This window comes from Schistocerca gregaria, chromosome 2, assembly GCF_023897955.1.
Source record: "Schistocerca gregaria isolate iqSchGreg1 chromosome 2, iqSchGreg1.2, whole genome shotgun sequence".
Lineage (NCBI taxonomy): Eukaryota > Metazoa > Arthropoda > Insecta > Orthoptera > Acrididae > Schistocerca > Schistocerca gregaria.
In genome coordinates this window covers 179,173,561-179,186,520 of record NC_064921.1, presented here as the reverse complement: position 1 = coordinate 179,186,520, position 12,960 = coordinate 179,173,561, and the positions used below count along the sequence as shown (strand labels likewise).

At 37.8% G+C, this 12,960-nt stretch overlaps 1 protein-coding gene across 25 annotated transcripts in view; it reads right to left on the bottom strand.

The window, feature by feature from the left end:
- LOC126336637 (stress-activated protein kinase JNK) overlaps positions 1-12,960 on the bottom strand; it is an 886,954-nt gene that overhangs the window by 41,207 nt on the left and 832,787 nt on the right. For all 25 annotated transcript variants that reach the window (XM_050000550.1, XM_050000554.1, XM_050000557.1 and 22 more), the window contains 4 exons: positions 9,694-9,891; positions 5,410-5,544; positions 5,124-5,253; positions 1,852-2,010 (listed from right to left, as the gene is read on the bottom strand). In XM_050000550.1, coding sequence (XP_049856507.1) covers positions 1,852-2,010; positions 5,124-5,253; positions 5,410-5,544; positions 9,694-9,891 — 622 coding nt within the window. The remainder of the gene's footprint in view (positions 1-1,851; positions 2,011-5,123; positions 5,254-5,409; positions 5,545-9,693; positions 9,892-12,960) is intronic.

Here is a 12,960-nt window from a genome sequence, read left to right as displayed (position 1 = left end):
TCCCATGCCACTTTCCTTGACATTGACCTCCATCTGTCCAATGGCCAGCTTCATACATCCGTCCACATCAAACCCACCAACAAGCAACAGTACTTCCATTATGACAGCTGTCACCCATTCCATATCAAACGGTCCCTTCCCTACAGCCTAGGCCTTCGTGGCAAACGAATCTGCTCCAGTCCTGAATCACTGAACCATTACACCAACAACCTGAAAACAGCTTTCGCATCCCGCAACTACCCTCCCGACCTGGTACAGAAGCAAATAACCAGAGCCACTTCCTCATCCCCTCAAACCCAGAACCTCTCACAGAAGAACCCTAAAAGTGCCCCACTTGTGACAGGATACTTCCCAGGACTGGATCAGACTCTGAATGTGGCTCTCCAGCAGGGATACGACTTCCTAAAATCTTGTCCCGAAATGAGATCCATCCTTCATGAAATCCTCCCCACTCCACCAAGAGTGTCTTTCTGCCGTCCACTTAACCTTCGTAACCTCTTGGTTCATCCCTATGAAATCCCCAAACCACCTTCCCTACCCTCTGGCTACTACCCTTGTAACCGCCCCTGGTGTAAAACCTGTCCTGTGCACCCTTCCACCTTCACCTACTCCAGTCCTGTAACCCGGAAGGTGTACACGATCAAAGGGAGAGCCACGTGTGAAAGCACCCACGTGATTTACCAACTGACCTGCCTACACTGTGACGCTTTCTATGTGGGAATGACCAGCAACAAACTGTTCATTCGCATGAATGGACACAGGCACACAGTGTTTGTTGGTAATGAGGATCACCCTGTGGCTAAACATGCCTTGGTGCACAGCCAGCACATCTTGGCACAGTGTTACACCGTCCGGGTTATCTGGATACTTCCCACCAACACCAACCTATCCGAACTCCAGAGATGGGAACTTGCCCTTCAGTATATCCTCTCTTCTCGATATCCGCCAGGCCTCCTTTTTCCCCCTAAGGTAAGTCTTTCTGCTCCCGAGATTGGAATGACTCCTTACCCTCTCCCTTAAAACCCACATCCTTTCATCTTTCCCTCTCCTTCCCTCTTTCCTGAAGAAGCAACCGTCGGGTGCGAAAGCTAGAAATTCTGTGTGTGTGTGTTTGTGTGTTTTATTTATTGTGCCTGTCTACCGGCGCTTTCCCGCTTGGTAAACAAAAACTTAATCAGTGATCTGTTTTGAGAATTAATCAGTACCAGACACGATCTAGTTGAAAACACCAATGGCTTTGCAGTTAAATGATAGCACTGGATTTTGCACAACCAGATTTTAACGTACTTTTTCATACAGAATTATGAATCATAAGATATTCGCCAACTGTTGTACAACAAAATGGGCACTACATAGCGCCTTTAAGTATATACTGATGGAACTTTACCATCAAACAGTACATAATAAACACTCAACTGAGAGGCAGCAGGGAGCTGTAAAACTTTAGGTGTATGAGTGGTCAAAGTAACTACAGAAATCAAAGTATACCTAGTTTGTGGTACATAGATAAATTAAATTTGTAAATTTGTAGCAAGGTCTTATCGGACCAAACTGCTGAAGTCATCAGTCCATAAGCTTGCGCACTACTGCAGGTGTGTGTGTGTGTGTGTGTGTGTGTGTGTGTGTGTGTGTGTGTGTGCTTGCGCTCTTATGTGCGTCTATTGTTTACAAAGACCATTGGCTGAAAGCTTTACGTGTGAAAATCGAAAATCTTTTTGTTGTCCCTATCAACAACAGCCTTTCTTCAAAAGCATTAAATAAGGAAGTACCTTAGCCTACAGTATGTATGTTGTAGGTTGTTTTATAAGAGTACCAGATAATACCAGATAACTGAAGTAATCCTACAATTACCTTTCAGTTTGTTGTGTTCGGATGAATCAGATGGAAACAAGACATCAGGAAACAGCCGATCAAATGAGTAACCGGGATACCGTGGTCGATTCTCTACATAATTTCGCACTGTAGGCTGTAACCTCTTCATGAAGTCTTGTGACGGAGTGCCCAGTTGCTCTACAAGAAAAATGTACAACAATAAATTACACAAGCGAAACTGCAGTACTTAGTATTACTTCTGCCTACCATGAACTTAATTTATAACTACAAATGAGTGCATATGTGATAAGACTGCTTTGTATTGCTTGTCTGTTAAGATACACTTTTAAAAAAAAGTGGGAAATATGATACAAATTACAAATCCTGCAGGAAACTGTGCAACTGAACAACTGAAGCTACAAGAATGCAAAGGGTTAAGAAACTGTTTTATGCATTTAGGGTACAACATATTAAACAGAAATTGCTCAAATTATTCATGCAAGTATTTCTTCAAATGGTGTAGATAAGTAAAAGATGATCTACAGGTGCAAAAGAATAGAAAGTATGGAAACAAAGTACATTGCTAACCAAGTCCAAACAATGTTTCCCTTCTGCACAGAAGTTACCACAATAATGCTATTTCTCATGTACCATTCTTCTCTTATACTGCATAGCATTCCTTCCTTCATTTACTGTCATTGTACCCACTTCGCCATTTTTTTTTTCGTTCTGGCTCTATTTTGCTTCCTATTATTTGTCAAAACTAAGCTAAATGTATATATGAGATACTGTGAGACTGAAGGTGTTGATGGTGATGCCAAAGAAAATGTTGCAGTATTCAAATATCACATCAATAATTTTACACACAGAAATGAGTTGGTGCACCATATAGCTGATAGTGAACCATCACATCACAATATTCTTGATCGATCTGTGGTATTAAAAGTTCATGAAATCAAAACAGTGTGCATGCTCCAAACCACAGAAAGTATGGTAACCATTTTAACTGTGCACTATACTGGCACTCCTGGTGGTCAAATGGGGTGCTGATTCACATAGTGCATCCGACTTCAGGCTTTCTGCTACAAAATGACACATCTACCGGTTCTATAAGTTAACTCACTAAATTTCTATATAATTACAAAGCTGTGAAGTCTTTCTTGACTCACCCTGTGTAAGCTCACACACCAACATCTCTTTCTTTTCAACTAGATGATACTGTATGTAACATCAGTCTCTCCCACTCAGTTTGAATATTAGGCAACACAGATGGTGTATGAGTAACAACAATTTGCCTTTCAAGTGCTCTTGATCTTTTACTGGACATTTTGACAATACCTTCGCATCTTGTTCCTGGGTCCTTTCTATTCTCGTGGTTCTGTCACTATCTAAATTAAGCCCTGTTACTTTAGCGAAATTTTCTGACAGATTAAAGGTGTTTGTCAGACTGGGAAGTAAATCCAGATCTCTGCCTTTTGTAGCCTCTTATAAACCAAGTTACCAAAGAATTGCTCATGGCCCATCTACACAGCTAGAAATAATGATCTGCCTTCAAGGCTTCAACAGTTATCCACGTTGCTCTCATGCACACCTATCTGTAAGAGAGTATATCATGGAGAAATGACTTAACCAGAGGCAACGGGGTATTTTCTTTCAGAATGAATCTTTCATTCTGCAGCCTAATGTGAAATTTCCATTATTGTATATTGTTAAACATGTCAGAATGTTTCATAACAGTACACACTACACAGGAAGTGAAAGATTAATCCAAATAACTAACATTTATTCTAAAGAATGTTATAGTTAGGTGGTCCTTACATTGTTGGCACCCCTGAATGCTGATTCTTTCAGTTCTACAAAGCTTAAAATCTATGTCAGTCAACTGATCACTGTTCAATCTGAAGATAAAGAATAGAATATTGAGAGAGATTTTGGTGAATTTCTTAGTTGATGGGGAGATAAGTTTTATATTTGGCAATACATTGCACTGTAAGTTGGAACAAAAGCAGCAAAGTTTAAAAATGATTGTTTGCTCTGTGGGCATATCTTCAGAATGAACGATGACTTACAGATGACAGATGGGTAATTCTTCTGAGTAACAAACAACTGGCTCTTGTGTGCTTGCTATCTTTCCCTCCCAGCCATCAGCTACTCTTCCCTTCAAACCTTCCCTGACTCTCCCCTCTTACTTTCTCACCTCATCGACTCTGCACAATACAACCCCTTAACCCTAGTCAAGCTGCGCTGTTGATACACTGTATCCATGCAAGTGTATTTGTGTGTATGTTTATATGTGTACATTTATTTTGTAGTTATCTCTGAAGAAGAATATTGTCCCAAAAATGTAGGAATGTTTGTGTAGCAATGTCTTGTTTATATGCCCATCAACAAGTTAATACCTCAACTATATGGTGAGTTACTACCTTTACTCTTTCCATTATGTATCATGTCAAAGATCTGATTTATCTTCTGTTTCGAGTATGTATGGATGGTTCTGATATAAATTTGAACCATAATGACTAGATGAAGGATTAAAAAAGAAACAAAATTTTCCTCAGAACTACACCCAATAAGCTTTAACCAGTCAATATTGGTATGAAAGCCTAAACAAATTTCAGACCAAACACAAAATATTATTTGGATTAATTGTCCATAATTTGGGTTAGCTGTCAATAAAAAGAACACATCAAATGGGTTTAATTGTTAAAACATTACAAAATATGCTGATAGTCCAAAATCCACAATACTGAGCGAGACTGCACAAGTGTTTGAAGTGTGGAGTCATATTCAAGTTGAGTACTGTTCAAATCCCTCTCTGACCATAATGATTAAATTTTCAATGTTCACACTTAACCATTAAAATGGGGATCCAAGACAGTTTCTTAAAAAAAAAAAAAAAATACTAGTTTACTCATTAGACAAATGAGCTACTACTTGCTCTATAGTGTTGTCAATATCAACAACTGAAATTTCTACAAGATGTGGAGTGAAACATATAGAAAATGAAACTTTCTTCCCCCAAACCCTAATTACACAAAATTAGAAGAGAGCTCATAAAGGCAAATTGTACGAGCACAGAAAGATGACAAACCCATCTGATATCTCCCATACACTAAATAAACTCAACTCATTGCAGTTCCTATTATGAACGTGACAAGACACATGGAACAGTTTATTAATGGCAATCAATGCTGCTCCCTCCAGGCTCCTCTACTCTTGTCACATTCTAATAATTAAATGATATTTTAACCAAGTGAAATAATTTCATCTTTATTTCCCAGCCTAACTTATCTTAAAGTGGGTTATCATACCTATGATTTTATTCCACTGGTCAATGTGATCAGTGCCTGGAAACAGAACACCTCCACGGATCATTTCTCCCATGATGCAGCCAACAGACCAGATGTCAACATTCTCCTTGTAACCCATTCCAAGGATTACCTGTTGTGAAAATCATTATAATAATCAAAAGTGTACAAAATTATTACGAAGAGGTAGACTCAACAACATCCACATTCACACAAGGAGGGTGGAGAAGGGGGGGGGGGGGGGAGGGGAGGGGGGGAGAGCGAGAGAGAGAATGCATTCAGGACTCACCTCGGGAGCTCTGTAGTATCGTGTCACAACATATGGTGTCATCATGAAAGTTGTCCCCGCTGTTCTCGCTAAACCAAAATCTAAAATTTTAAGTGTGCAGTCTGATTTAACAACAATGTTGCTTGGTTTAAGATCCTGCAAAAATAAGAAGTCTGTTAGTTATTTGGCAAGTAAATTGTTTTATGACACTTTCAATCTCCAGTCACTTTCTCTTTATTTCAATCATAAATTTGTGTTACAATTAAAATTTTGATATAAAGCAAGAAAATATAAAATTATCTATGAAATTAAAAAAAGAATATACTTGAGTACTGCTTATTGCATCTGAATTACGATCACAGTCCTAGGAAACACGGTATTATCTGAAAGTCATAATGTCTGCTATTCATACAAGTAAAACAGCTTCTGCATCAGTCACATTTTCATTTTGCCACTGGGTGTTTCGATGGTTCACACCATCAACCTTCAGATGAAGAATTGTTTATTTACATGGCTGGTGTTGGTGAAGAGTGTAGACATCTTTCCACAGTCGCAGACCAAGGGCGGTGTAGGTTATTTTGCATCTTTTGCTAATGACAAAAATTGTTGATTTCGAAAAGGCACTTTAGGGGTTACAAAACCTGAATTTCTGACAGTGAATCACACTTACAGGGACAATAGAGACGCAGAAGTTCTGCATAGTGTTGCCTGATGTATGTCTTCTCTACTGCACATTACAGTGTCTCCCACTCAAACCTCCTGAATTTCAAAGACTCACGGAAAAAAAACCATAGTAGATAGAACAATAAAAAATGCACCACAATGTAGAGCATCTCAAAGAATTTATTTATTTATCATCAATACACCTCTACATGTGAACTATTTGTAGCACAAAGAACATCCGAGTCTATATTCAATTTCCGGCCAAGTTCTTTGTAACATTTCCTCTGTTATTGTTGCAATCACATTAGTGATACGATGTTGCAACATAGGAATATCATCCACTTTGGTCGCATACACACTGTCCTTCACGAATCCCCACATGAAGAAATCAAGCGGCACAATGTCAGGTGAACGTGGTGGCCAGGCAATGGGTCCTCCACATCTGATCCAAGGATTCCTATCCAGGAACTTGCAAACAGCCAGTGACAAATGCGGTGGAACTCCATCTTGTTGAAAAATGATGTTGGGTTGCAAGTCTTGCATTTTAGGGTACACAAACTGATCCAACACATCCAGTTCATTGACCCATTCACTGTTTGTTCTGCAAAGAACGGTCCAACAATCCTGTCGTGCATTAGCCCCCACCAGACGCTCAGTTTAGGGCTATCACAAACATGTTCAATGACAACGTGCAAATTTTGCGAACCCAGAATCCGAACATTATGCCTATTAACCCTTCCTGGTAGATGAAAGCTTGCCTCATCTGAGAAGAAACATCTTTCGAGGAAGCTGGCACCCACATCAATACGCTGCAGCGTATCTGCAGCAAATTCTTGTCAGCATGGTTTGTCGTTCGGCGTCAGATGTTGCACTTTGTAAGCAGACATATGAAGACGCTGGTGAACTACATGGTAGAATGTTGATTGAGGTACATCAAGCTACCAAGAGGCTTGACGAATTGATTTATGTGGACTTCTGAGAAATGTTTTTCTGATGTCCTCCACTGCCTCTTCTGAAAACTCTGTAACGTGCACTGTCAGAATGTTCCAGAACACTTCCTGTTGCCAGAAATGTCCTATACCATCCCTTAATTGTTTTCACATAAGGTGGATCACATTCACACACACGACGATAATTTCTTTGCACAGTAATCGGCAATTTTGTTTCTGCAAATCACACTACTCTTGGGTGCACTGTTGTGGAGTCGTCATTTTCACTTCATGCGACCATGCTGCACTGTGGTGACAATACTTGGCACTTCTGATGTGGGAATATAAATTCTTTGAGATGCTCAACAATGTGGTGCACTTTTCATTGTCATGTCAACTGTAGTTTTTCTCACCTGGGTCCTTGAAATTAGGGAGGTTTGAGTGGGACACCCTGTATATTTCAACTGACATTTCAAAAAAGTTGTAAATGTTACAGATATATTTATTTACATTGGATACAGAGATACACTATTAAATGGTCTGTACAAAAACACATTTACCTTTTTAAGCACACAAATGGTTGCACCAGAATACTGACACGTGCACAACTCAGTTATTATACTAGGTAGCTATGTAAGTAAGTACAATGCACTGTCAGAAATTAATGGTTTTTGACCTCTACAATGCCTTTTCTAAATCAACAATTTTCATCATTAGCAAAAGACGTAAAATAACATACACTGCCCTTCGGCTGCGACTATGAAAAGACACCTGTACTCTTCAGCAAGATCAGCCATGTAAATGAACAATTTTCTACCTGAAAATGGTGATGTGAACCATCGAAACATGTAATGGCAAAATAAACAAGTGGTGACACTGAAAGTGTTTTATTTTTATTGATCAGCAGTTGCAGACCTCATAATGCTGTCCCTTATGGACAACATATTCATCTGCTATTCATGCTCAATAGTAATTTATTTACAGATTCATTATTTTACTGATTCATGTTTCCAGAATGAAATTTTCACTCTGTAGCAGAGTATGCACTGACATGAAATTTCCTGGCAGCTTAAAACTGTATGCCAGACCGAGACTCAAAGTTCGGAAGGTAGGAGACGAGGTACTGGCAGAATTGAAGCTGTGGGGCAGGTCGTGAGTCTTGCTTGCTTAGCTCAGTTGATGATCCTGCAAAAGGCATAAGTCCCAATTTCAAGTCTTAGTCTCACTCACAGTTTTAATCTGTCAGCAAATTTCAGATTCATGTTGCCAGTAACGTAGAACAGAGCAATAACCATGCAAAAAGTGGGAAGAATATGATGCCTTCATGGACATTTGGATTTTTGGGATGGTTAAGATGAAGAAAAAGTAGGCAAACAAAATCAAAATAAAAGGCTATGGAACACAAACTTAACAAAATTATCACGAAGTTTGCACTGTAGCACAAACGACCAAGAGCATCTATATATTACAGTCCTCTAACAATTTTGAAATTAATGATCATCTAGTTCACTACAAAGCATATTGCTTCTTCTCTGCTTTATTTTCTTTCAATATATATATATTTTTTAAGATGTTTATTTGTAACTATGTAAAATCATAATTTTTACACACAAAAAAATTAATGAAAATGGGTATTACAGAAACATAGGTTTAGAATAGATATTCATAAAAAAAGGGATAGTACTGCTACTGAGAACATTGAAAATAAAATTTATTATTTCATTTACCTACTGAGGAATTTAAGGATAGGCCATTTTCAAAATTTAACATAGGCCAACTTTCTGCTACAAAGCGGAAGGGTTTATGTGATCAGTGGTTCAAACTGTGTACAAATTATGTTGGTCAGTGACGCATAATATCAGAAGACCAAAATGGTGTTATCTTACAAACGTCTATTTAGGGGAATTGTGCGTGATTTTTATGAGAAAACTGATGTTGTTCTCACAAATTTTGATGGAAAAGCATGACAGCTCTGTCTACACTCCTTGTATACTGTTATACTCAAATGGTCTCACACTGAAATCTGCAAAGTTTAAAAGATTGCCAACAGAATTAATAACTCAAAATAAACAGGAAGTATGACCTAACACTACCTAATTTGTTAGAATGAGCACTACAATGAAATTCCCAATTGATTTCAAATTATCTGCTTGATATTTGCTAGTTATAGACATAATTTAGGTATATTTTCCCAAAAGAGAGAAAGGGGGAGATGGGGAGGTGCTAGAAGAAGAAGGGAGGGAAATAGAAACATCAAAAGAGAGGAGTAGTCATCGTCCATATTCAATATAAGCATAAAGAATGAACTGATATTTTTTAAACTTAATAATATAACACAGTTGTGATAGTTAAGCACCTACTAAAAACCAAATAGTAGATATCTAGAAATAAATTAAGACCACTCATGCCCCATGTCTAGGAAATCCATCTTTATTAGTAAAATACGCCAAATGCAAGTTAAAAGATTGTCGAACATCATTCATGTACCAGATTTAACACAATAGTACATCAATTAACTGGTCCAGTAGTTACATGTGTAGTGTCCACATTAAGAATAGGCTGTGATGAAGACACACACACACACACACACACACACACACACACACACACACACACACACACACACACACAGAGAGAGAGAGAGAGAGAGAGAGAGAGAGAGAGAGAGAGAGAGAGAGAACTTTTCACATGCAGCAAATAAAACATCACTAACCCTGTGTATGATGCCAGCTGAGTGGAGATGCTTGATGCCACATAACATCTGATATAACAGGTAAGACATTCGTTCATGATCCAGATCCATCTGGATGACCTGACATAAGTTGGCATCCATAAGTTCCATGACAAGATATACATCCTGGAATTCCTCCAATGACTTTTGTGGAGTGAATGCATTCAACAAACCAATAATCTGCATGCAGAAATGATAAACAGAAAGTATTTACTGTAGGCACAAAAATTACTTTTTATAAGCACAGTAAGAAGAAGAGACTTTAAAAAATTAAAATTTATGTTAATACTACAACTCACAATCCAAAAATGTATCTCAATATTTGTACAGCTCCTGAAAGTTGGCATGTAGATGCATGATGCACCACTGTAGATTCATTACAACACAAATTAATATCTTTCATCCAAATAACTTAAATTCATTAAAGCAATCTCCAAGCTATAACACAGCATGAAATGCACAAACTGACTACTGCTGGTACAAATAAAGAATTTACTTAAAGTCTGTTTAATGAAAATTGTAGCTAACTTCTTTCCCTAATCTCAATCAGAAACCTCAATACAAACATTCTCCAGTTCGCCACTGTTGCCCACGCACTTCAGCCAATCAACTGAAAGGACACTCGCCACTGTTATCTGTCTCAGTCTAGACTCAACAGTGAGAAAACTATGCCTGAAGATTAGCAACTTCATGATACAGATAACATCCTTATAAACACAGGCTTTTTCTCCTTTTTGTATTTAATATCCCACAAACATAGACTTACCACATGTCTGGGATTAGCCCAAGCAACCCTTGTTTTTTAATGTTGTCTGGAAAAACATCAGAAGTTTTAGAATTTCATGACTGCCGTGGACATTTTTTTTGAAGACCTGTTTGTCCAACATCATATTTTTAAATGCTGTCTTGAAGCCACTCTCACTCAACATTGGGGCAAGTGCTGATGTCAATGAAGAGGTGTGACTATCAGTTACGCAACAACATTTCACTTACTGTTTGTCATTTGGCTACACAACAGGAGGAATGTGTTTGTGTTGTCTCCAAGTGTGAAATAACTCAACTACATGTTTCTTGTCATTTGATCTATATTCATTTTTTGTCTCATCATATAGCAGTAGACAAAAAAGCAAGTGTCTACTGTAAAAGGAATATAAATGTTTGAAATGACAGTAACAGTGAACATGTTTTTATTGCACTATATACAAAAGAATTTTCTGTTGCACATGAAAGAAAGGATTATATTAAAGCCCAAGTGAAAACGACTAAACACAACAGGTAAGCAAATGTGGGAAATGTAATCTGGGAAGTGCTGAAAAACCATAATGCTCAAATAAAATGGTTAAAAAATTATATGACCCAAAATTTCCATCTGTAGAAGCAAAACTGGGGCAGTTACTTTTATCGTCATTTCACTGTTTTTATTTGATAATATGTGTGGTCTTTGGAAAACATTAACTAATTAAGAGTAACAATGGATAGCTCAAACAGAAGAAAAACATGTTCCGATTCATGCAAGATATTTCCGACTCAAGAATGGAATTCAACTTAAACTTTTAAATCTTGATGAAGTGCGAGGTAAAATTGCTCTGCTTTTGACTCAGTACCTTCTCTGATACTATAGATATTGTGATAAGGAATAGCTCAACAGGAAATTCAGCTGAAGAGGAATGGACATCTACAAAGGGCAATCACAGAAGTTGGCGCAAAAAAACAAACACATATGTACAAAAAAGATAACTATGAAGAAACCATGGGTAACAGAAGAAATACTTCAGTTAATTTATGAATGAAGAAAGTACAAAAAGTTCAAGGAAATTCAGGAATACAGATATGAAAGTCAATTAGGAATGAAATAAATAGAAAGAGCAGGGAAGCTAAGGGGAAAAGGCTCCATGAAAACTGTGAAGATACAGAAAAAGAAATAATTGTAAAATGGCCTGACTCAGCATATAGAAAAGTCAAACAACTTTCAGTGAAATTAAAATCAAGGTTGCAACATTAAAAGTGCAATGGGAATTCCACTGATAAGGGCAGAGAGAGAGCCAATAGCTGAAAAAACAATGAAGGCCTCTATGAGGGGGAAGACCTGTCTGATGATGCAATAGAAGAGGCAGGAGTCAATATAGAACAGATAGGGGGTCCAGTATTAGAATCAGAATTTAAAAGAGCTATGGAAGACTTAAAATCAAATAAAGCAGACACCATTCCATCAGAATTTCTACGTGGTAATGAAATGACTATTCATGTTGGTGTGTTGAATGAATGAGTCTAGCAACACATCATCTGACTTCTAGACAGCACCATCCCACAATTCCCAAGTTTGCAAGAGCTGTCAGGATCGAGGATTGCTGCAGAACTAGCTTAACAGCTCATGCATCGAAGTTGCTAACAAGAAAAATATAAAGAATAATGGAAACAAAAACTGAGGATCTGTTAGACAATGATCCACTTGTCTTCAGGGATGTTAAAGCACGAGAGAGGAAGTTCCGACATTGCAGTTGATAAGGGAAGTAAGACTAATGAAAAATCAAGACACATTCATAAGATTTGTGGCCCTGGAAAAAGTGTTCGACAATGTCAAATGGTGCAAGATGTTCGAAATTCTGAGATAAATACTTGTTATTTATATGGAAAGGCAGGTAATATACAATATGTGCAAGAGACAAGAGGGAACAATTTGAGTGGAACACAAAAAACAAAGCACTAGGATTTAGAAGGTCATAAGACAGGGATGTAGTCCTTCACACTTACTGTTCAGTCTACACATCAAAAAAGCCATGACAGAAATAAAAGAATGTTCAAGAGTGGAATTTAAATTACAGGTGAAAGGATATCAACGATAAGATTCGCTGATAACATTGATATCCTCAGTGGAAGTGAAGATTTATAGGATCTGCTAAATGGAATGAACAGTCTAATGAGTTAATAACATGGGCTGAGAGTAAATCAAAGAAAAAGGGAAGTAACGAGAAGTAGCAGAAATAACAACAGTGAGAAACTTGACATCAGAAAGGATGATCATAAAGTTGATGAAGTTAAGGAATTCTGCTACCTAGGCAATAAAATAACACATGGTGGACGGAGCGAGGAGGATATCAAAAACAGACTAGCACTGGTCAAGTGGATAAGCCAAAAGAAGTCTACTAGCATCAAACACACATCTTAATTTGAGGAAGAAATTTCCGAGGGGGTATATTTGAATCACAGTGCTGAATGGTAATGAAATAAAGACTGTGGGAAAACTAGTTC